Raw genomic sequence first — 25,248 nt, 5'->3', positions numbered from 1 at the left:
GGGAGCCGGTGCGATGGGTGCTGGTGCAATGAGCAGCAACGGGGGCCGGTGCGGTGGGAGCGGCGCGGCGGGCAGTGGTGCAGCGGCTCCGGCCGGCGGGCTCAGCCTCGGCGGGGATCCGGGGCTGCCGCCAGGCGGCCGGCGGAGGGGGCCGGGCGGAGGGGCCGGCGGAGGGGGCCGGGCGGAGGGGGCCGGGCGGAGGGGGCCGGGCGGAGGGGCCGGCGGAGGAGGCGCCGCCCCCGGAAGCGGCGGGCGGGCAGGCGGGCGGGCAGGCGGCGGGGCTGGGGGGGGCGCCGGGAGCGGGGACGGGGGGGGGGCAGAGCGAGCGAGCGCGCCCGGCGAAGGGGCCGGAGTCGCGGCGGCGGCAAGATGGCGGCCAAGTCGGATGGCGGCGGCGGCGGCGGCGGCGTGGGTTTCGCCCAGCTGCACAACCTGGACGAGGCGGCGGCGGCGGCGGCGGCGGCGGGCGTCTGCGGCGGCGTCGGGGCAGCGGCGGCCGAGGGTGCGGAGGAGCCGGGCGGCAGCAGCTCCTTGCACATCTGCCACTGCTGCAACACGTCGTCCTGCTACTGGGGCTGCCGGAGCGCCTGCCTGCGCAGCCTCTTCGGGCGGGCGGCCGCCGCCGCCGCCGCCGAGCCGCTGGCCCCGCGCCCCCCCGCTCCCGCTCCCGCCGCCGAGGGTCCGCAGGTCGTTGCGGGGGCCGAGCGGCCGTGGCTGGACTGCCTGTGGATCGTGCTGGCGCTGCTGGTGCTGCTGGGGGACGTGGGCACGGACCTGTGGCTGGCGCTGCACCACTACGGGCGGCGGGACTACGTGTGGTGCGGGCTGACGCTGGCCTTCGTCCTGCTGCCCTCGGTGCTGGTGCAGATCCTCAGCTTCCGATGGTTCGTGCAGGACTACACGGGCGGCGGGCTGGGCGCCGTGCAGGGGCTGAGCAGCCGCGGGCCGCCCATGATGGGAGCCGTCGGCCGCCGCGGGGCACCCGCCACCCCCGGGGCGCAGCGCCTCTGCAGGATCTCCGTCTGGGTCTGGCAGTCCGTCATCCACCTGCTGCAGATGGGGCAGGTCTGGAGGTGAGCGGCGGCGCGGGCGGGACCCTCCGGGGTAGAGGGGGACGCGGGGCAGGGACCCTCCTGGTGCCAGGGGGATGCGGAGCAGGGACCCTCCTGGATAGAGGGGGACGCGGGGCAGGGACCCTCCTGGTGCCAGGGGGATGCGGAGCAGGGACCCTCCTGGTTAGAGGGGGACGCGGGGCAGGGACCCTCCAGGTGCCAGGGGGATGCGAGGCAATGTCGCCTCCTGGTTAGAGGGGGATGCGAGGCAATGTCACCTCCTGGTTAGAGGGGGACGCAGGGCAGGGTCCCTCCTGGATAGAGGGGGACGCGGGGCAGGGACCCTCCTGGTGCCAGGGGGATGCGAGGCAGTGTCGCCTGCTGGTTAGAGGGGGACGTGGGGCAGGGTCACTTGGCTCCAGAGGGACGCGGGGCAGGGTCATTTGGCTCCACAGGGATGTGGGGCAGTGTCACCCGCTGGTTCGAGGGGACGTGGGGCAGTTCACCTCCTGGTTCAAGGGGACATGGGGCAGTTCACCTCCTGGTGCCAGGGGCACGTGGGTTAATGTCACCTCCTGGTTCGAGGGGGCACGGGGCAAGGACCCTCCTGGTTAGAAGGGGACGTGGGGCACGGACCTTCCTGGTTCAAGGGAGACGTGAGTCATTGTCCCTTCGTGGTTAAAGATGGACGTGGGGCAGTATCACCTCCTGGCTAAAGGTGGATGTGGGGCAGTGTCACCTCCTGGTTCGAGAGGGACGTGGGGCAGAGTCCCTTCTGGCTTGAGGGGGACGTGGGTTGTTGTCACCTTGTGGTTAAAGGTGGACATGGGTCAGTGTCACCTCGTGGTTTAAGACAGCTGCGGGTCAGTGTCACCTCTTGATTTGAGAGGGATGTGGGGCAGTGTCACCTTGTGCTTTGAGGTGGACATGGGTCAGTGTCACCTCATGGTTAGAAGTGGATGTGCGTTGATGTCCTCTGGCTGAGGTGGGGTGGACATGGCTCAGTGTTATCTCCTAGTTGGGGATGGATGCGGGGCTGTGTCACCTCTTGGTTTGAGGTGGCAGTGGGCCATTGCCAGGTCCAAGGTGTGCATGTATCAGTGTCAATCTTGGGGTCTGAGGTGGATGTGGGTCATTGTCACCTCCTGGTTTGAGATGGCTGTGGGTCAGTGTCACGTCATGGTTTGAGGTGGACAAGGGTCACTTGTGGTCTGAGGTGGATGTGGGTCTGTGTCACCTTGCGGTCTGAAGTGGAGATGGGTCACTGTCCCTTGGATGAGGTGGTTGTGGATCAGTGTCACCTCATGATCTGAGATGGACATTCTTCGGTGTCCTGTCATGTTTTGATGTGGGTCACTGTCCCCTGGCTGAAGTGGGGCAGTGGAAGTCAGTTTCACCTCGTGGTCTGAGATGGACGTGGGTCAGTGTCACCTCATGCTTTGAGGTGAAGCTGGCTCACTGTCCTGTGGCTGAGATGGGATGGATGGGGATTGCTGTCAGCTCATGGTCTGAGATAGACGTGAATCAGTGGCATCTTGTAGTCTTTAAGGTGAAGAGAAGTTCCCCAAAATGTGGCTGTGGGGCTGAGGTGGGAGGAGTGGGGTACATTGGTTCAAGCAAGATGTTGGGTTGGCGCTCTCCATGTGGATATATGGAGTGAGCACCGTTTCACTGAGGGGAGTCCTGAAGGGAGGAGAGATGCCCCCCAAAATGAGTCTGTGGGGCTGGGGAGAGAGGAATGGGGGCTGCTGTCACCTCATAGCCTGGAAGGGACACGGATTGGTGCCCCTAAGAGAGCTGGAACTGGAAGTGGTTCCAGCTCCATGGGGCTATAGATGGTGCCTCAAGGGATGGGGTAGGCTTTCCCCACACACGTGGGGTAGGATGGGCTGGGGGGGCAGGAGCTGGTGGAGGGGACCCCTGGTGGGTGACAGTGTGGAGGCAGGACTGGGGGTGACCCTTGCACCAGCAGCACTGAGCAAGGAAGTCCTGTGGCCCTGGGCAGGTCTTACCCCACGGCTTCCCTTCTGGTGCTGGGGAAGGCAAAGGAAAAATCCCACAGAAAGCGGGGAGCTGCTCCAGAGAGGGTCTGCAGAGGGGTGGACGGCAGACCCTCAGCTGCTGAGTGCTGGGATGTGCTGTTTCCAGACGGCTGGTGTCCTCCTGGCATGTATCGAATCCCTTGCAGATGATGAGGGGGTGAGGGTCGCATCCGTCCCCGAGAGCATCTCCTCACCTGGCGGAGGAGGAACCCCCCAGCTCGCTGCCCCCCAGCCCGTACAGAAGGAGCAGGTTGTGGGAGTGGAAAACTGCAGCGTGATGCCTGGGCTGTGGCTTTGGCGACAGAAGAAGCCTTCTTCTGGGGAGAGTGGGGACAGCGTTGGGGTTGCAGGTGTGAGACTGAAGGTCAGGGATGGGGACTGTGCCGCCCCAGTGGTGGAGGTTCTGGGGCAAGGGAGATACTGGACAGGGAACATTCTGGGAGGTGACCCCCGGCTCGGTGGGAATAAAAAAGCATCCGCCAGAGCGAGCTGGAAATTGCATTAATGCTACCCCAAAAGAGATGGAGGAGGAGGAGGCAGGGAGGGATGCTCCAGGATGAAAAGCCTGTAGATGCTAACACTTGCAGAGAGATGTCGGTTCTTACGGAAGGGGGTGTTGTAAGGACAACTGGAAAGACCCGGCTGTGGCTCAGGGTCCTCCGAGATGGTTCATAATGACATGGAAGGGGCATGAAGTGCGGATGGTGGAGGGAAGTCTCCGGGTTGTGTCACAGGGTGATGGATGCACCCCTCTACCCCATGGATGGGTTAGACTGAAGGGAAGAGGCTGCAGATGGGGCTGGTTGGGGGTTATGGCATCTAAAATAGGGAGAAGACGGTGAATTGTTTTAAGGCGGGGGGGGGGGGAAGATGTTACGTCATGGAGAAGCCCTGGAGGAGCTTGCAGGAAGGGTTAATATCTCTGCGTTGGCATTTCCTAGATGAATTAATGGGGCTAAAATAACCTCCCCGGTGGATTGCAGGAGTCTTTTTTTTGGGGGGGCGGGAGAATATGGATGAGAAAAAAGATGAAGGGGGAGGCAGAAACTGGTGATTGATGGGGAGGTCCTTTCTCCCCCCCTCCCTCGTCTGGGAAGCCGAAGGGGTTAACCCTGCTGCCTACTGAAACCGGGGAAGAAGTGGCTGGAGTTAAGATGGAGCCAGCGTGGTTGAGCCTGGGGGATGGGGTGCGGGGGTGGAGGCAGGGGAGGGCCTTGACACCTCTGCCGAGGACACCCCTCTCTCCGGATAAAACGAATACACACATCAAAGATAGTTTGTTTATCTTTAAAGAAGCCGAGGGAGGGGAGGGGATCTGCGTGGGAAGGGTGCCTGAAACCTCTACCCAGGAAACGAGCCCATGGAATCGTGCAGAGGGACTGCAAATACATATTTCTTCTGCATCTTCAATGTCATTTGTGTGGTGCTGAAAGCACTTCTGCTGAGGGGCTTGTTATTATTATTATTTTGCAGTCGAGATTTGGGCTGGGGGATGTCTGCGGGTGATGCGTGTGAGGATGATGAATTGGAACGCGATGATGAATTGGAACGCGACCCTTTCTCTTGCTTTCCCTGCTGCTCCTGAGTCCTGATCTCCAGTTCTCCATGCAGATGCTCCTCTGTCAGGCTGGGATTTTTTCCCTTCCAAGCAGAAATAAATGATTGTGTGTTAGCTGTGGTGAGAGCCGGCATTTGCAAAACCACCCCGTACCCCTGCACACGGTGGGGACACTGAAGCGATGCCCGCAGAGACAGATGCCGGGCATCTGGAGGGGGGATTTTCTCCCGTAATATGAAGAAGCAAAGCTCAGGTTGCCCAGACTTTGTTAATGCAGAGAAAAATGTTTGCTTCCGAGGTTATGCAGGGCTGAGACTGCCAGAAGGGACCGAAAAGGAGCTCTGCAGAGCGGATCTCGTTAGGTGAAAGGAGGGAGCTTTCCTGTTCATCACCAGTCTCACTAGCAAACAGCTCCTGCTTCTTAAAACACGCCGAACAGTCTGGTCGGCGTGGAGCTGGCTCCCAATATCTGACCGGAGCAGGAATTAACTTCAAGGAATTAACTTCCTGGGATTGGTGGGCTGTCCTCCACAAGGGTGTCTTTTCTCATTCCCACTATAGCTATTGCAAATGCCATTAAAATTAATCTTGAATGTGGTGATGGGACTAATGCTGGAAGGCGCTGTTTTAGCGCTGCTTGCCTGTAGCTAAATTGCTTCATGCTGTTAAGAAGTTTGTATGTGGGGATGAAGGAGGAAGACCTAGGACAGTCTTAAGTTCAGTGCATAATGCACCAAGCGTGATTTCCTGCACGCTCACGGATACGCGCTGCGACTGCCTGTGGCAACATCGGGATTGTAGGTTGTGTAGAGGATGTTTGGGGCTATTGCTCAGCAGCTGGAAGCAAAATTTTAGAGAATAGAGGGGGCAGGTTAGAGTTGTACAGAAATCCTCATCCCGAATTGCCAAGGGCTTGCTGCTTGGTGAGTGTTAGGCAGTCTGGGTTTTGATTTGGGGGGTTATACAGTTCCTGGAAGGATGACTTCTCCTAAATATTGGGAAGTTTTGCCAATAAGGGGATGAATCAATAACATTTTATGGCAGAAATATAAACCTACATCGGGCTCTTATTTTAGCAAGATTGTTCATTTTGTCAGGATTGTGGGAGAAGTAGCCGATTGTTTCTGAGCAATCTAGTGGGAGATTTGCCTTCTGTCCATGTCCTCTGTTGTCCTGTTCAGATAGAGTCGTGACCAGCCAGGAATGCTGGGAGGGGGCAGTGCTGGTACTTGGCGGGGGGAGGGGGTATGTGTGTGCTTAGTGATATTTCTGGGGTTTTGTGGTTGATTTTGGCTCAGCTGAGAACTTAAGGCTGTGTTAACGCTGCCTGCCTGTAGTGGCTGCTGGAAATAAAGTATACATACACATTTTAAAGATACGTGTGTGTGTGAATTTTGATATATGTGTATTTAATTGCTACTTTAAGTGGTATGATCTCAAATGTGATCTGGTAAATCTCAGATTCTGGGTTTTTTAATCTTTATGAATCTACAGTTTTTACCTTTCATCTCAAATCTCCTAGACTATCTTGAAAGCTAGAACGATTCAGCCAGGCTGTCCAAAAAGTGAAGGATGCCAGTTGGGTCCTATTCTGCTCTCTACTGAGCTGCTGTGCTTCATGCTGCAGAAGGGTTTTTCATTGAGGAGGGACATTGCTGTGCTGTGGTTTTGCTGGAAATGGGCTGAAGGCAAGTTAGCATCAGAGCTTGCCAGAGCTGTTGCTTTTGCTGAAGCCATTCAGCTGTGTGAGTTCAAGAGAAGCAATTTTGACTTCAAGTTTTCTTATCTTGAAGAGTTGCATAAGTTGTAATAATGGCAATTAAGAGTATAACTTCTGTGTCTGATGTACCTTTGGTTAACCTCAGTTATAAGTGGGTTAGTGGGTCATGATTGCTGTCCTGGAGGTTCAGAACATAAAGTACAATCCTTCATGTGGTCGAACGCTATAAGGAAATCCTTATTGGATTCCATTGGATTAACAGTATGTGGATTTTGAGCTAAATGAATGCTGATCAGCTGGAAATTGCTCTCGTGTCTGTGAAACTGTCAGTAAGGGTAAGTTTCGTGACTTGAATGTAATCTGTTAGTGGGTTTTGGTTTTGAAACTGATTTGAATGCATATTTAGAAGCAAAACATTCTGTAAAAAAAACAAACAAACCAGAACTACCCTTGTCACTGTTTTGACATTAAAACCACCTTGTGTACGTGTGTGATTAAAAGAAAAATTCCTAATATTTAGGCAAAGGCTTGACATTGTGTTTATTAGTGGAAAGACCAGATCTATGAGTTGTTCATCTTTTGGCATGCCTGGAGGTGGAAGGATGAATCAATGATTTAAATGGAATATGTGTTATTTAATGACAATGTGATGAGTGTGTTTAGGCTGTACTAAAATACTTTGTTTTGGGATGAACTGTGAGTTGGACAACATGCAACTTTGGATAGTTTAGCTATCCAGGCAGCTACAGCTCTGCCTAAGTCTCTTGAAATGGGAGATGAACAGAGAGCTGCCGACCTAATGCTGCCTCACTGTCTCAGTTTGGGATCATAGAATCATAGAATCACCAGGTTGGAAGAGACCCACCGGATCATCGAGTCCGATGTTCAGCTCTGTAGAGCCTTTCTGTGAATTTACTGCCTGTCCTGGCACGCGCAAATATTTTTTTTTCAGCTTTTTTTTTCTGGTTAGCTTGTCTGGCAGCTAAGTTCTTCCCTTTAGCCAAGTTTTAACAGCTTGCTTTTATAGTATGGAGTTTTGTCAGCTTTTGACAAGTTGGCAGAGAGAAGACATACTGGGATAGATGATAAATATGTTCTCCCTACAAAATCACGTCTGGGATGTAAGATTGGGTGGGTTTTTTTTCCAGCGAGGTGATATTTCCTTCTGAAAACCTTACCCATTCTGCCCCTGTTTCTGAGAGTTTTCTGTGGGATCTCTGTAAGTGCTGTGGGTGTAGAGGTCTGAAGACATTGAATATGAAGTGCAAGGCAGGTAGGTTGTGTGTGTGTAAAAATAATCATCATTATAATAATCACAAAAAAAAGCTGTATCACTTGAGTAGGGTCTCCATTGCTTGCGGGGTGGTGGTGAGGCTCCATGTCTTGTTGACTGCTACCCACTAGAGGGGGTCAAACCACAGATGTTGAAGCAGATCTGCTCTGCCAGCCTTGGGAGGGCAGAGTTTTCTCCAAACCTTGACTTCAGACAAATAATGTGCTGCCCTGATGTGGTGGGAACTCACCTTCCCATGCAATTCAGTGTTTCTGCAGCCACAGCATGGCTTGGGAAGGTGGGTGAGTGGGATTTTGAGGAGAAACTGGAATTTGGTTTCCTCTTGGAAGTGGGGATGCTGTTGAGGAGGACCCAGGTGGGCACAAGATGCTGTGTGGGTGAAGTGATCCTGTGGTGACGACAGCTGCCATGGTATTTGGGGAGGAGGAAGTAGAAGCAAAAATCCTTTGGTGGCCTGGCTTTGTTCTTAGTGGAACCAGCATAAAGTTGCCATGGCTTTCAAGACAGGGACACCAGTGTGAGGTATTTTCAAGAGACCATCTCCAGGAGTCTGAAAACTACAAGGGAAGGTGGCTGCTTTGAGGTTGGACTGCAGGCTGCTTTCCTAAATGCTACCACCTGCTTGGCTTTTGACCCCTTCCAGTTGCTCAGGCTTCACACTGAACTCTAGGAAAGCCAGTCTTGCCTGTTTTTCCATGTGCCCTACAGCTTTATCTCTGATGCCAGTGGCAACCTGAAAGCCCTCATCCTGGTGGAGGGGAGGCAGGGTGTCAAGAGAAGGAGAAAAGATGGTTCATCTGGTTTTTTTAATGTTGAAATTATAAGCTCTCTCTTTTCCACCTTTCTAGACACTTCCATTTTGCTTTTAGCTGCATTGAGCTAGCTTTATTCTTTGCAGTGGTTCTCCTCTCAGAAAAAAATGTAGGTTGTTCAGGGAGCATTTCCTTTAATGAAAAGGATGGAGGTAGAACTGATGGTGATAAAGCATCTCTTTGGAGGAGAGCCGCTTTCGCTGTCTTGAGACTGTAAGGAACAGAAATTGGACGTCAAACATGTAATTTTCCTTGGGGAATGAAGGTGGGCCTATGGAGAAGTCTGGATCCCTCGCAGAACTTCTCCCTATATCTTTTATTTTGCTTTATTTCCCCTGAATCCTGACTTGATTTTTAGCACCTCATGAAAATCAGTGGTAGTGTAAGCCAGTGTTTTAACGCCTGAAAGCTTTTAGGCAGGAGGAGCGATGAATTGGAGTTATGCTTTGCTATAGCTAGAGATAAAATTAAGTTGTAATTAAAGGAGGTGTAAGCAAAGAACATGAGCCGAATATTGCTACTTCATTGACCCACTCTCTGCTGCTGTGCTAGATTGATACCCTAGTCTGCTATGACTGCCTTCCAGCACTGAGATGCTTTTCCAAATGGGATCCCAAAAAAATGTGGGAAGAGCTTTCCTAGGGAGAAGGATCTTTAGAAAATCTTCAAACCTGGCAGCAGTCTCTGGTGGGAGGAACAACTTGCATTACTAGCTCTGTGGAGCTGAACAACACAATCTTTGCAAGGCACATCCGCAGGCATGTCCAATGTCCTTGGCAACTGGTGATGCCTGCGGTGTCAAGGATGCTTCGAACGTCTCCTTGGCTTGTGGGACAGAGCCAAATGCCCTGTCCCGGTGTGGCTGGGAGCAGCCCACTGCAGATTACTGTAGCTGGGCTTTGATTTTTTTGTTTTTTTGAAACTCCTTCCACTGCAGGAATTCATATTGCCCACCATCCTGTGTTCCTGTTTTAGCCTATGGTTGGTTATATGTAACTGCTGTAGCATAGGAGTCACCTTTACCTTGCTGGTCTGACCCACGGACTGAGTACTCCCTTTCAAGTACACACACGCTCAGATAGCATGTGTCTGTCTGCTTCCATTATTTTGGTATAAATGGATGTGTTATTCCTTCCATCAGTGTCTAGAAGCCCTAGCTGAATCAGCAGCCCTGTTAGAGCAAAATCGGATCTTGGCCAAGAGACAAAAAATAGAGCAAAAGGCAATCTTAGATGTGTCCCCAAAACCATAACGGGACGTGAAGACTGTGCTTCTCCTCACGTCTCCTTTCTTCTGAACTCTGTGAGAGCTCAGGTTCACGTATGAAATATTCACAGTATGTCCTTAACTGCCTTCAGCTGCACAGAAGTTCCTGTGCAGAATTGGCAGCTTTGCTGAAACCTCCTGTTTTCAAGTTCAGAGCCTTTCTCACCAAGACCTCTTCTTCCTCTGCATGGTTGCACGCTAGGAGGATTTGGTTTCCCTGATGCAGAGGCAGTTGCGAATCTTTGCATCCCAAATGAATACCTGTGTATTGTATTCCCTCTTGCACAGGATGTGTTGAGGGGATAGGCTTAGAATCACAGAATCATAGAACGGTTTGGGTCGGAAAGGACCTTAAAGCCCATCCAGTTCCAAGCCCCCTGTCATGGGCAGGGACATCTTCCACTGAATCATTTGCTGAAAGCGCCATCCAACCTGGCCCTGAACACCTTCAGGGATGGGACTTCCACAGCTTCTCTGGGCAACCTGTGCCAGTGCCTCACCACCCTCACAGGAATACATTTCTTCCTAATATCTAAACTAAATCTCCCCTCTTTCAGCTTCAAACCATTCCCCTCATCCTATCTCTGCATTCCCTGACAAAGAGCCCCTTCCCAGCTTTCCTGTAGCCCCCCTTTAAGTACTGGAAGGCTGCTGTAAGGTCTCCATAGAGCCTTCTGTTCTCTAGGCTGAACAAGCCCAACTCTCTCAGCCTGTCCTCATATGGGAGATGCTCCAGCCCTCAGATCACCTTTGTGGCCACTTCTGGACTTGCTCTAACAGATTCGTGTTCTTCCTGTGCATATTCTCACTTGTCCCAAAACTCCCCTGGGAAATTGGACTAAGTCTGAAGTGCATCACGAATGTGCCTTAGATGGTCTGCGAATGGGCCCTGAAAGAGAGAAGCCTGTTGTAAACAGGAGTAGATTAACACTGCAGAGGTCTGCACTTACGCTGGAAAAACTCAGTAGGTTGATGTGCTTTATCACCCTTTCCACCTTTGCAGGTCGTTTTGATTGTGGGAAAAATTTGCTTTAAAGCCCCCACCAATTTGGCAGGGCTCTTATTAAAAACTCTTCAGGAGCCATGATGCAAAGGGCATCTGGCACCTGGAGCTGCCTTTATCACCTTCCTAATTAAACCTGTGGAAAAGGCAAATCAAACCCAAGCGACAGAGGAGTGTGGCTGCCTGCCGGAGCCTCCTTTAGCTCGTGAGTCTTGCTCAGTAGGGTTTTCTGTGGGGCAGGGCTGATAAGCTGTGCTTCTGCTTGCACAGTGGGTGCTGAGCTTCACAGCTCTCCACAAAACTAGAGGAGCAATGGGCTGCAGGGTCCATTCAGCAGGGTGGCTCAGGCTTGTCTGCTTAAGCAGGAGGATGACAGGTATCCCTGTAAGTCTGCAGAGAATTCCGGTGCCTGGGAAAATCACCGTTTCCCCAGTTTCTTTTGTATAAGAAGAACAGTTTAACTCTTCGGGCTTGGTTCTCCTACACAGACAGTCCTGGATGATAGGGTTGGCAGTAATGCACTGTCTCATGTGCAGAACGCAGAAGACGGGCGTAAAGCACCAGGAGTGGTTTTGAGTTTGGGATTGGAATTCATCCCAGTTATGTCTAAGCAAGGGAAAAAAGAGCAATGGAGGCCGATGTTGTTGAAGTGAAAATTGTAAAGAGTGGTATAAGCAGAAGGCATTTAAATAATGTAAACAGTCTGGCAGGGGAGGAGGGATGGGAGGCATTCCAGAAACAAAGGGAAAATAGTTTTAAAACATGGCTAAAAATACACCAACTCTTGAATTCCAGAGATTATCTCAATTAGTGCTTTTTCAGTATATCTTTACAACAGAATTGTAGGAGTTCACAAAAGATAATAGAGGCTATGAGATATGGACAAGTGATATTAATTTGTTTAATTAAAAGGATGTAGGGCTCCCTAAAATAAGAATCGCTTATCTTCTGTCGCAGGGAGGGACAAGGTTATATTCGGAAAACCGTGGCTTGTAGCGTTGTGGTGCGGAGAAAGGGTGGTGAGAGCCAACGCTGGGAGGAAGAGCTCCTTCTTCAGCCTCGGTCGTTGCTTGCTCAGTGACTTTCAATAGCAAATCGCTTCCCATGGGATTAAAATGCCTGCAGACAAACACACTTTAGCTGGAGCTGTGCGTGTGTGTGGACTTGGCGGCCTCTGGCTTTGGAGGCGTGCTACCACGTGTCGGAATTCACATCCAGCCTCTGCTCTCGCGTCTCCATTCCTTGGCGTGGGGGAGAAAGATGAGTTTATATCCAGGCATGTTTTAAGTGTAGGGAGAGGCGGTATGGTCCAGGGAGGAAAGGAGACCCTCATGCAGATCTAGATTAAATTAGACCCCCAGATGTGTATTAAAATGTTAAGTAGCACTAAGCTCTGTATCCCAGCTCAGCAATATTTCGAGGCACTTTATTGCTTTAATGGAGGGATAAAATAGAACCTGCAATTATAGTAATTTTTTCTAATTGAATATTTTGCTTTATTCTTTCCCTTTCAAAGCATGACTGTAAGTACTAGCCTTCATAAAGCTTTGGAAATATTTATACTTTCCCATTCTGGCAATGGGTGTATGTACACTTTTTCGTGGGCAGACAGTTTCAGTCCCTTGTGGCTGGGGAATCATAGAAAAATAGAATTATTTGTGTTGGAAGGGACCTTGAAGACCATCCAGTTCTTTGCCATGGGCAGGGACACCTTTCACTCAGGTTGCTAAAAGCCTCATCCAGCCTAGTCTTGAACACCCCCAGGGATGTGGCATCCACAACTTCACTGGGCAGCCTGTGTCAGGGCCTCACCACCCTCACAGGAAAAAAATATCTTCCTAATACTTCATCTAAATCTCCCCTCTTTCAGCTTAGAACCGTTACCCCTCATCCTATCCCTGCACTCACTGATGAAGAGCCTCTCTCCAGCTTTCTTGTAGGTCCCCTTGAAGTACTGGGAGGCTGCTCTCTGGAGCCTTCTCTTCTCCAGGCTGAACAAGCCCAGCTCTCAGCCTGTCCTCATATAGGAGGTGCTCCAGCCCTTGGATCATCTTGGTGGCTCTAACAGGTCCATGTCCTTCATGTGCTGAGGAGTCCAGAACTGAACACAATACTTAAGGTGAGGTATCACCAGAGCAGAGGGACAGAATCCACTCCCATCAAAAGAAGTGGTCACGCTTCTTTTGATGCAGCCCAGGATATGGTTGGTTTTCTGGGCAGCAAGCACACGTTACCAGCCCATGTTGGGACAATAAATACTTCTGTGGTTGTTTTAATCACCTTGCCATTATCACTGGGAAGTACTATTTTCCCATGTAGTGGAGAGGGGAATGTGGTGTTACAGATTGTTTTCCATCACTGTACCTGTGCTTGACGTGATTTTGTCAGGTGTCTTTTTAATTAATTTATTGTTCACACAGGGCTAGTGCTCGACAGATGTATCCAGTCTTTTATCCCCAGGCCGTGTTCTGTGTGGGAGGACGAGATCCTTGATTTCTGCCACCTAGGTTGACTTTGTGAAGGAGGATAAGGAAGAAGACTCTAGGGATCTAGTTTGAGCAAGTAGGTAGCAGGTAGAAGTAAAAGCTGAAGGGCAGCGTCCTTGTCTAGTGGGACAACGTTGCTGGGGAATTAAACAGGAATTGCTGGTGGGATAGTTGGGTGTCAATTCTGGTTTTTGAAGTAGCCATTTCTGGTGCCACAAAACACCAGCTTTTTAAACATAAGTTCCTACCTCCAGCTCAAGCCTCAAGCAGGCAGAAAGATACAGATAAATTAACATAATAATTGTGTTGTGCATTCTCTGTACTGAATATCTGGTTTAAAGAGGGAGATTTGCTGATACGTCCTCCACACGTACACCCGTGATGGGATGCGATCAGTGTTACGCTGCTGCAATAACTGTCTTAAAGGGGACTTTTGATCCAATAAACTGCTTATCTCATGTAGTTGTCCTTTCATCTCGCGTGGGTGGTGTGTGACAGCTGATTGAAGGCGCAATGTTGTGGTTCATTTATGAATATTAATTAGCAATAGAAATAATTTGTAACAGTATGCACCTACAACTCCTGAAGCACTGACTGCAGAAATGCATCTGTTTCTTCTTTGTGGGAGACTTATGGCTATGGGGCAAGATGTGAAGTCATGTCGGGGTGTGAAGTCCTGCTGACAAGTTGACTTGGTGATACAGTGAAGAGGTTGCTGCGAAGCTTTGTTCCTCAGCGTTTGTTAGAAAGGGGCTGGGGAAGAAACAGTTTCTTTGGGGAAAGCTGCAGTGGTGCCTTGCCAAGTCACGTGCATCAGACCCAGAGCGGGAGGGGGCGGTTGAGGCTTTCTCATCAGCATGTGGCTGCGTTGAAAGGCAGCGTAACAGACTTCTGTGTCCTTGTTTTTGTGAAGGACATGCTTTTCTCCCGAACACTTAATCTTACCTTAGTCCTTGTCAGTCCTGTTCCATCGTCACGCGTTGACGTAAACACATTGTACCACTGACGTCAGGAAAAGCTCCCGCCCAACATCTGGTACAGCCTGCTTGTGGATGATATAGGAGCCTCTCTGTGAGTCTGTCCTGTTGCTTTCATCTGCTCGCTCGAATAACTGTCCTAAAAAATCCTATCATGTGCGCTTATCAAGTGTAGATCCTTCTTCATCTCACCTGCCTGGAACTCACCCTCGATGGCTGTGTCTCCACTTGCAAGTGGCAGGATTTGTCCTCTGGCCCTGAGATGGGTTAGCACGGTGTGGCCATTTCTGTCACGTTAAGTTTTTTTAGCTTTCGGGGGAGGGTGACTGCTTCCAGATGCTGTGCCAACTCTGTAGCGGTGCTGAGGAGCTGCTGGGGTGAGGGCTGGTAGGTTCAGGCTAAAATTGTGCCCGGGACGGTCCTATGGTGGTTGAGCTGTAGAGGCAGCAGCATCCTAATGTACCAGAAGGAACCCAGAAAGACGTAATAGTTTTGGAAGGAAAATATTCTCCTTACTTAGGGTTAATCTTTATTATCTTATAAGAATATGTGGTTTGTGGGGGTTTTTTCCCAGCTTGTAAAGGTGCATCCACCCTAAATGAGTCTCTAGCAACTTGGTTAAACACTGCAACAGGTTGTCCGGAGAGGTGGTTGATGCCCCATCCCTGGCAACTATTCAAGACCAGGCTGGATGGGGCTCTGAGCACCCTGACCTGGGTGAAGATGTCCCTTACCATCACAGGGATTGGACTGGGTGGGCTTTCAAGGTCACTTTCCACTCAGATCATTCTGTGATTCTATGAAAATCCACTGCTGGCTTTTGGCTGCGGCCACATGATTTGCCTGTTTGGTTCTGAATTTATTTTGTGGCCCATGTGTGTGCTCAAGTATGGAGCCTTGATCCCTTCTTTGGGTTAGATATCACCTTTGGGAGATTTGTATTTATAATGCTTAAGGATGAAGTCCAGGTGAACAGTGGATAAAGAAAAATTGCTTAGGCATATCCTCCTAGCTGAGACCCAGATATTCATCACCATGTGAACCCGTCCAGCCCACATGCTGATGGAGGAGGATGTGGCTTGTCTTTCTGCAGCTTCCTTCAGCGTGTGTTGTTCCACAGGGAGGACCTGGTGGGGTTATCTGGGACAATCCTGGGAATGCAGGACAGGCGGAAAGCCAGAAGTGTGCACTTCTGGGCTCGTTCATCTTCAGTCAGATCCAGCTGAACTCAATTTGTGGGTTAATTTTTATTTTAAAGCAAGCTGAGTAATTAGCTGATTTACTTTAAAACTCCTCAGAGCCCTTAAAACCAGTGGTTTAGAAGTGGGTTGATTATTCCGCTTTCTTCAAAGCACGAGGTATTAGGAAAGTCGTCTCCTGCAGGCATGTGCCTTTTGCAGCCCTCAGGCACCCCATGGGTGCACGATGGCACAAATCCATTGTGCATCGTGCCACTGGTTTGGAGCAGGGCATGACAGATGTCAGAGGATGATCACCATGACCTGCAGGTTCAGGTTTGGTGGGAATGAAGTAAATGGCAGAGCTGGGTTAGGTCTTTGTACCAGCACACGCTTTGCTTTTCAATCGTGAGCTTTAGATCTGGGATAATAAAACATCAAAGTAAACCATACTGTTGTGGATACAGGAAAATCAGGACGCTCAGTGGGACTTAAGGGAGTAATAAATTTGTTCTATATTTAATCTCATATTTATCGCAGCGTCAGTATGAGACCACTTCATTTTACTACTTTAACTGTACCCAAGAATAACTGAATCCTTGAAATATTGAGAAAGTGGCTAATGCCTGGTGGGAACAGATGGGATCCAGCTTTAATAGTTATTGATTGGTTTCAAAAAGCTCCCAGTGATATCACATCTTAGCTACTGTATGCTGGCAGTTAAAATCCTATCAGTTATTTAAGATTAGAAGTAATTGTAGATTTGCAACTTTATTATCTTTCAGTATATAAATACATCCAGGGCTTCAGGTGTCATTTACAATTTTGTACAAAAATGATGGTTGATCTGCCACAGTTTTATCCTGTGAAGAGTTTGGCATCCCTGAGTTCAGATGTTCTTGAGTGTTTCCTCAGCAACTCTTGCTTTCTACAACTACCTCAAAGCAGGTTGTAGTGAAGTGAGTGCTGGTCTCTTCTCCCAAGTAACAAACAATAGGATGAGATGAAATGGCCTCAAGCTGTGCCAGGGGAGGTTTAGATTGGATATTTGGAAAAATATCTTTACTATAAGAGTAGTGAAGCATTGGAACAGGCTGCCCAGGGAAGTGGTGGAGTTACCACCCCTGGAGGTGTTCAAAAAATATGCAGGTGTGGCGCTTCAGGACATGGTTTAGTAGGTACGTTGGTGGTGTGTTGATGGTTGGACTGGATGATCTTGGAGGTCATTTCCAACCTTAATGATTCTATGATTCTGGGCAGTTGATGTGGCTTCCCTGATCGGGATGCGAACGCTTATTTGTAGTCTTTGTTGCATAATGAACACCAGAGACAAATGAATCCTGTAGGGCTGGTCTTACTGCTCGGTCCTTTCTGATGATGCTCCATAATCTCAGAACACGCAGGAGAGTCTGCAAAGGTAGACTGAAAAAAAAAAAAGCGGGGATCTCATAAGAAAATAAAAATTGACTCTAAATAAGGGGAATCCTAGAATCATCAAACGGCTTGGTTTAGAAGGAACTTTAAACGTCATGCAGTTCCAAACCCTTGTGATGAACAGAGATGCCTTCCACCGCATCAGGGAAATTTTCCTTCCAAGAATTCAGTAGAGCAAACAGCAAGAGTAAACACTGCTTTTTCAATACTAAAACTCTGCCTGGGTAACCTAGCATTTACCTGAATAATCCTTCCGTTGCTGTGCTTCAAAACATCACCTAAATTGATGCTTTATTACCATTTGTGCAGAGCGTGATTTTAGTCTTTGTTTTACAGCTCTGGAGTTCAACAATTCCATTTATAATTTTTTTTTTTTTTTCCTTCTGGTACGGCTTGTTGCACAATTAGAGCTTAGTTAAAGGCTCTCATTATTTCTCCTTGTTGTGATCAAGCCCTGCCTGGAACAAACCACTGAATTTTCTGTTTGAACACGCAGATCTCACTGTAATTCCCTGCTGCTCCTTTAACCAAGAACCAGCTCTTTGTAGTTTCTGGGCAGTGACCAATTTTTTAGCAGTGAGGACAAATTATTTCTGACCTTTTTATTTTTCTTGTTGGTTTTTAACTGTTTTCTCAGAGAAAAAAAAAAGCTACTACAATTATTAGGAGCTACGGAACTGCAGCAGGGAGTTTGAGTTCAGGGTTTAGGTTTGATTTCTGATGGCTTTGCTGACTTCTTTGCCTGGAACTGGATTATTTTCCCCTTTCTTTCAGGGGATTAGGGGATTTGTACACCAGCACTCCTGGGAAGGTCACATCTCTCCCCTTTGCTTTGAATGATTTGCTTTTATGGTGCTGAAAGCCCTTTTGGGGGGAAATGGAGAGGAAAGGTGAAATCCTTCTTGTGCTTTGGAGGGGAGCTGTTGAAGTATTCAACATAGGAATTAATGAACAAGGATGTACCAATTGAAAATCCACTAGTTAGTGCCATTTCCCACATGGAAAGTTGGGCTTGCTTGAATAGAAAGCTGTTGAAGCCTCCTGGCTGCTGCAGGAGCTGGACTGTGATCAGGACAGCATTTCTGGCTGGGATCCAGTGCCAGGGTCTTACGCACTACGGTGAAGTCACTGCTCATGAAGGACTGCAGCCCCCTAACAGCACACTTAATCTTTCTGAATAAAAAGTTAAAATGTATGTATTTAGAATAGATATTGTGCCCAGCATTGGCCTGTAGAATCATAGAATCATCAAGGTTGGAAAAGACCTCTAAGACCATGAAGTCCAACCATCAGTCCAACATCGCCACGGCTACTAAACCATGTCCCAAAGTCCCACATCTACACATTTTCTGAACACCTCCAGGGGTGGAGATTCCACCACTTCCCTGGGCAGGTAGTTCCAGTGCTTCACCACTTTTTCACCCCTCTGGTCAACGAAAGGGTTCTTGCCTTGGTAACACTTTCCACTGGGTATAGTGTTAATTGGTTGTGTGAATTAACTGAAGACTAAACTTCATTAGGCTGCCATTATCGTTGCATTTGTATTTTCCCTGTCCTAAATCCTCAGTGAAAACATCTGTTAGTCACTCAAAATAGAAGCCTGAAGTCTTGGGAGTAACTTCACCGTCATTTTTACTGATTAGGCTTAAAGAGAAATCACCTTTAAAGCAACTTATTTTTCTTCCAATCCTTTTTCCAAGAGGAAATCGTTCAGTAGGAGTCTTTATCTGAGTTAACTGTAACTGCAAGTTTGCATTCGTGTTTGCACAGTGGACACAGTGCTGCGGTATCTGTCAAGAGCTCAGAAATGAACCATGTTCTCCTCCACCCTTGGCATTGGTTGTCTTCTGTTTAGTGCTTTTTACCCATCGGGGTTGGAACTAGATGATCTTTAAGGTCCTTCCAACCCAAACCATTTTATGTTTTGCCTTCTGTGGGAGCGTATTCAACTTTTGGCTTGGAAGGTATTGTTGTTTTCTTCAGCAGTGCTGTTAAGGTAGGTGGAAATGTTTTATTTGGACTCTCATCTGTTCCCAAACCTAAGCTTTCTTTGTAATCAGTGCACTGAATTGATGCAGTCATTATTTTTTTTCAAACTAAGCGTCTCCAGGGTTGGGCTACTTGCTGTGTTTTTTGACTGACTGGCAGAAACCAGCAACTTTTGGGGTTTGTTTTTAAGTTGCAGTATTTCCTTTGTTCCATGCAGATTTGGGTCACCTAAGAAATATGCCAGGAGCTCCAGGCTTACTCTGCCTGCTCCTTGAGCATCATCTCCTGGGCTTACATCCAGCCATTGACCCCAGTGAAGTTACAAGTTTTTGGGCACCTTCACCTGATTTGCCTTCAATGCAGAGGCAGCACCTGGCAGATGCCTGCACCCCGTTAGCCCACCTGAGCCCAGACAGCTCCTCCAGCAGACAGCCAGACATAATCATTGAATCATAGAATGGTTTAGGTTGGAAGGGACCTTAAAGCCTGTACAGTTCTGCCCTCCCCTCCATGGGCAGAGGAACCTGCCACTGGATCAGGATGCTCAAAGCCCCTTCCAACCTGGCCTTGAAAATGTTAATGGGTGAGACCTAGTGGTAATTGAAAGAAAAAAAACCAAATCATTCTCTTAGCCAAGGAGTCTTCAAACTCTGAGATTCAAACAGCAGCAGACTGTGATGCAGACTGGCTAGCGAGACCTTTCCACCGTAGCTAGTCCCGGCTTGGGTATTCAGCAGGCAGCCTTCCTACTTGGAGCCCTTAACATTAAGCCAGAGCTGGGGGAATGTAACTTTACAGGTGATAAATTCTGAGAAGGATCGGAGGCTGAGAAGCTAATAATCATTTAAGTTAAAGAGACAGTAATTGTAGGAGAAGTCTGCCTAGGGAAATGGTGGAGTCTCCATCCCTGGAGGTGTTCAAAATATATGTAGATGTGGCGCTTTGGGACATGGTTTAGTAGACATGGTGGTGTTGGACTGGATGATCTTAGAGGTCTTTTCCAACCTTAATGATTCTATGGTTCTACAGGTCATTTAGGGTCATCTTCCTACCAGTAATAAGGAACTAGCTAAGAGAGCAGCAAAAAAGAGGGTTGATAATATAAGTGCAACTTAAAAGCCTGACAAATTAAGGCTGGTTTTGCTGAAAGTGCTGTTCTATGCTATATTAGACTCCAGAAAAGCGTATTTGTAGGAGCAGGGAATGACCATGAAAATTTACCATCCCAAACATAAAATTTACTCATGCATCCTTTGCTTGATGATTCTAATGATAACGCTGAAATGACTTTATTTGCCCACTGAAGGATATAGATTACTCTTCCTAATCTTATGAGTAGAATTATAAAAATAAATTTCTGCTTTAAATCAGGCTGTTTACCCAACTCTGTGGCGTAGCTGTTACTTTCCTCTGTACACTGTTTCATGTTCTGTGTATCTCCACAGCTGCACAGACCGCAGCGATGGAGCTGATGCGAAGAGTTAAGATACATCTGAAACCTCTGGGTCCAGTCAGCAAAGGCAGTTTATAATCTCCTGCTTTGTTTCCCCCCTGCAGGAGTTCTGTTGTTTGATGAGATTGTATCGCCTTGGGTCAAACCAGCAGGATTAGCTAAATGAGCCTGTTTGCTACCCTGTCCTTCCCAACTGGGTACTGGGTTTTCTTGCTCTGTGTTGGCTTTGATGAGGGCTGTTCCTGGGGTGTCCTGCAGCCATTCGATCATGCCTTTGGTGAATTAAAGCAATAACTCTGTGTCCTGAATGGGTCAGGGCTCTGGGGGACAGTTGCCTTGTGCAGAGCTCCATGTGATCTCTAATGACTGCCTGAATTAAAGGAAGAAGCCACAAAAGAAGAATCAGTGTTTGGTGTTTTTAACAGAGTTCCAATTTCAGCGTAAAATAGTTATTGAAAACAGTTCACAATGCTTGAAAGAGCTTTTCTGGGAGCATAGGAAAGTGCAACCAAAGTGTTAGTATCTTCAGAGATCTCAGGCCAAAGCACCGTGCAGCTCATTATCGTGTTTCTGATGGCGAACAGAAAAGCGCACAGGTGGCTTAGGAAAAGGCGTTGGATCCAGGCAGCTGATTTTCCTCCAGGTTATCCTGCCGTCAGCTGGCATTTGTGGCTTAGAATGCTCCTGAGCAGGAGGTGGCATAGGTTTAATAGCCCATGATGTATACTTCAGACCTTTAAGGGTTTTTGAAGTTTGGCAGAATTTTCTTCAGCACCGTTTAGAAAATTTTGCTGCACTGGTGTCTTCTTGCTGTTTTGGTTAGAGAGACTGAGAGCAGCCCTGAGGAGAAGGACTCGAGGGTGCTGGTGCATGAGAAGCTCGACATGAGCCAGCAAGGTGGGCTTGCAGTCCAGGAAGCCAACCATAACCTGGGCTGCATCCAAGTGGGACCAGCAGGGTGAGGGAGGGGATTCTCCCTGGTCTGCTGTCATGAGACCTCACATGAAGTCCTGTGTTCAGTTCTGGAGTCCTCAGCACAGGAAGGACATGAATCTGTTAGAACGAGTCACAGAGAGGGTCACAAAGATGATCCAAGGGTTGCAGCACCTATACGAGAATAGGCTGAGAGAGTTGGGGCTGTTCAGCTTGGAGAAGAGAAGGCTCCAGGGAGACCCTCTAGCAGCCTTCTAGTACCTAAAGGGGCCTGCAGGAAAATGTGTTGAGGGTCTCTTTATTAGGGAGTGCAGGGATAGAATGAGGGAGAGTGGTTTCAGACTGAAAGAGTGCGGATTTAGTTCAGCTATTAGGAAGAAATGATTTTCTGTAAGAGAGGTGAGGCATTGGCACAGGTTGCCCAGAGAATTCATGGCTGCCCCCTCCCTGAGGATTTTCAAAGCCAGGTAGGATGGGGCTTTGAATAACTTGATCTAGTGGGAGGTGTCCCTGCCCGTGGCAAAGGGTTGAAACTGGATGGGCTTTAAGGTCCTTTCCAACCCAAACCACTCAATGAACGGGTACTTGGAGTGATTTTTTCACAGATGCCCTGGCATGAAACCAGAAATAGCTTGAGCAGTAGAGATGTGTTCTTCGCCGAGTTGTTATGCTGCGGTTTCCACCATTTTCTCTTTTTTTTTGCCTTTTGGAGTACTTGCCATAAGGTTTAGCAAGAACTGGGTCCCTGCTGATTTCGCTGCATCAGGTTATGATCCGAGATTCAAAATGTACAGTTTCTTTGGAAGAAAAATCCTGGGAGACAGCAAGAACCAAGAAGGGAGCATAGGCATTGCCGAATGATGTGTTGGGTAAATACTTTCTGAGAGGCTACAAAGTGCTGTAATAACTAATCTGAAAGGTGATAGTTTTAAAAAGAAAAGCTTGTTTCTGATTTTAGCTTCTGGTTGATGTGGTTTGGCTCATGCCTTGGAGCTGTCAGCGCAGGAATGGGTTAGGAAGAAGATGAAGGGCTGGTGGAAGAATTGAAGAATATCATTGCTTCAGCACGTGGCAGTATGAAATCTTGTGTATGATTCTTGTGAATTCATAAGAGCAGGAAACAAAGTGAAAAAGCAGTTGAATTCGGAATCTTGAGAGCTTTCCATGATCCTGCCTTATAGGAAGGAAAATTCCAAGTAGCTCCAGCCTGTTCTTACTGTTCAATTAACAGTAATTTACTATTACAATACTTTAGTTTCTGAAAATGGAAGTGAATCTGTAGGATTCTTTGCTGAGATTTACACTGCTAATTCACCTGCTGTGTCTGACCACTGAACAGATCTACATCGCATGGAGACTTTTCATCTCCAGCAGGACTGTATGCCACAGACCTCGTGTTCTCTGGGATGTGAGCAGAGCGTAATATTGATTATAATGCTTACTGTAGTTATTTATTACATTCATTAGCAGGGAAGAGATGAGAGACTGTCTGGCTGTATTAAGTTGTCCCAGAAACACCTAGATAGTAAATAATAAATAAACAATCGATGGTGAAGGAACTGGTGAAAAGCTGGGACAGACAATATAAGGTTCTACCAGCCAGCCTTTTAAAGTTAATAATGTGCAGATTCAGTATGGTTATTGGTCACATTCAGTATGGTCATTGTGCACGCTCAGTGTGAGGCTGGTATCGCTCTATTAAGGGACCTGAGTGAATGAAGATGTATCTTGACTGAGCTAATGGAGATCCATCTTGAGATGGGTGTCTTAGAATCATAGGGTGGTTTGGGTGGGAAAGGGCCCCAAGGATCATCCAGTTCCACCTACCTTGCCATGGTCAAAGACACCTCCCACTGGATCAGGTTGCTTAAAGCCTCATACAGTCTGGCCTGGAACATCTCCCGGGGATGGGGCAACCACGACTTCCCTGGGCAACCTGTGCCAGTGCCTCACCACCCTCTCAAGAAAATGTTTCCTCCTAAAATGTAATGTAAATTTCTCCTCTTTCAGCTTAAAACTGTTCCCACTTGTCCCATCCCTGCTCTCCCTGATGAAGATCCACTCCCCATCTTTTTTGCAGGCCCCTTTGAAGTACTGGAAGGCTGCTACAAGGTCCTCCTGGAGCTCTTCCTCTCTGTTACACAGCACTGTGACTTTTGGTACCTGTCTCCACAGGATTTCACCCAGAGATAAAAACCTCAAAACTGATGTTTTGCTGTAATCGTACACTTCTTCTAAGGAAGCAAAGATATTTCTAAGATTATTAATATCCCTGAAGTGGTGATTTGTTGGAAAATGGAGGTAAAAACAGAGCAGAACGAAGGTATTTCCTTCTAGTTTACCTCTGAGTAGACCTTTTGTTCTCACAAGAGAGAAACAAATGCCTGTGCACGGGCATGGGATTGTATAGCTTTCCTGACTTTACTGGTTATCATGGACATTTACCCAACATTCAGCTTTAACTGGAGGGTTTTGAAACCAGAACCACCCCAGAGCCCGATTCTGTAGCCTTGGTGCCCTTTTTCATAAGAAAAATAAAACTCATCATTTAGCCACAGGGGCTTCAGAAAGACATATGAGGCAGGAATGAAGGCAGCTGGATTGACAGCATGGAAGTGACCTAAATTTTTTGGCTGCTTTTAGTTTTATTAACTATTAAAGAAGCCCCAAAACAAACCTATATTTATGCTTTACCTTAGGCTGCCTTGACTCGTAAATGAAGCCATTCAGCTCTGTGTTCACTGTGTAAACCACTAGAGATGTATTTAAAGCAATAAACCCTGTAGTTGTGCTTGTATTTTTGTTTTAAATCCTGTTTGTGTAAGGCTGTTAATTTACACAGAGCTTTACAAACACAGATAAGACATGCTTTCCCTGCCCAGGTAACTCATTCTTAAGAGACTCAGGCTTTCCAAGTTAGTACTTTGTCCAGGTATTTTAGGAATTCTTTTTGTGGCTTCTGACTTTTGTGACTCTTTTTGTGAAAACTTTTGCTCTGAGGGTGGTGAGGCACTGGCACAGGTTGCCTAGAGAATTCGTGGCTGCCCCATCCCTGGAGGTGTTCAAGGCCAGGTTGGATGGGGCTTTAAGCAACTGGATTCAGAGGAAGGTGTCCCTGCCCATGGCAGGGGATTTGGAACTGGGTGAGCGTTAAGGTCCCATCCAACCCAAACCATTCCACGACTCCGTTAGGGCATCCCCTCGCTTCCTTGTGATCCTTCTGCCTGGCATTTGTGAGTGTTCCTTAAGCCTGAGCCTGGGTTTTTTTGTATATACATTGCTTCACCCAGGGAGCTCCGATTCCCAGTTGGACGCTGATATCCATTTTGATGCTGGCAGTAATTTTGGGGGTCGTGAGCACTGTACCCTGGAGGTGAGATGCCAGCTGCATAATTGTAGGAGCAAGCCGAGGCTTATATTAACACCAAACTCCATTTGTACTTGTATAAATAAAAACTCCTGTGGCAAACACTAGGAGATAGTGCATCAAATAATGACAGTTCTTGGTATTTCTTGTTGCTTTAGATCTGTCCTACTCCTCAACTGGGGAACGGTCCTCTATGTTGGAGGCATGCGGAGTTTGGTCCATCACAGTGTTGGTTGCACCTCCAGCGCACTGGTGTTCTGACACAGAGTATGCTTGTTCTCATAAGGTTTTTCTCTTGCTCATGGCACCAAGCACTTCAGGCAGGCTGAAAAACACTGAGTGTTTCCTGCAGCAGTGCTGGTGCCAAATGGGTCAAAATCCCTGATGTGGTTGTGGCAAACTGCAGTGCTTACCATATGAATGTTACGGGGAGATGATCGTTAACCAGCATTCATGTGTGAAAGCAGTGCGTAGACATTCAAACACTGCTAATAGCCTTTGATTAACCATTTTTGTTTTGTTCTTGCTCAGTGTGTTAATCACTGTGATTAAAATGCTTAGCCACCATGGAGCTAGACACTGTATAAATTAGTAAGTGAGCAAATCCAAACAGATGGGGCAGGGAAAATTAGTGTCTCTGGCAGGGCCAGCGTTAGACAAGGCAGGGCCAAGGAAGTTTTAGGG

At 48.2% G+C, this 25,248-nt stretch overlaps 1 protein-coding gene across 1 annotated transcript in view; it reads left to right on the top strand.

Moving 5' to 3' along the window:
* Window positions 1–300: 300 nt before the first annotated feature.
* The window catches only part of XKR6 (XK related 6), a 198,345-nt gene continuing 173,397 nt past the window's right edge, over window positions 301–25,248 (top strand). Inside the window, exon 1 of the mRNA XM_069850662.1 lies at window positions 301–1,073. Within this exon, the coding sequence (XP_069706763.1) occupies window positions 370–1,073 (704 nt within the window). The 5' untranslated portion in view covers window positions 301–369. The remainder of the gene's footprint in view (window positions 1,074–25,248) is intronic.

The sequence above is a fragment of the Phaenicophaeus curvirostris genome, chromosome 2 (genome assembly GCF_032191515.1).
Source record: "Phaenicophaeus curvirostris isolate KB17595 chromosome 2, BPBGC_Pcur_1.0, whole genome shotgun sequence".
Taxonomy (NCBI): domain Eukaryota; kingdom Metazoa; phylum Chordata; class Aves; order Cuculiformes; family Cuculidae; genus Phaenicophaeus; species Phaenicophaeus curvirostris.
Note: the sequence above shows the minus strand (reverse complement) of the source record. Positions and strands in the feature narration are given on the sequence as shown.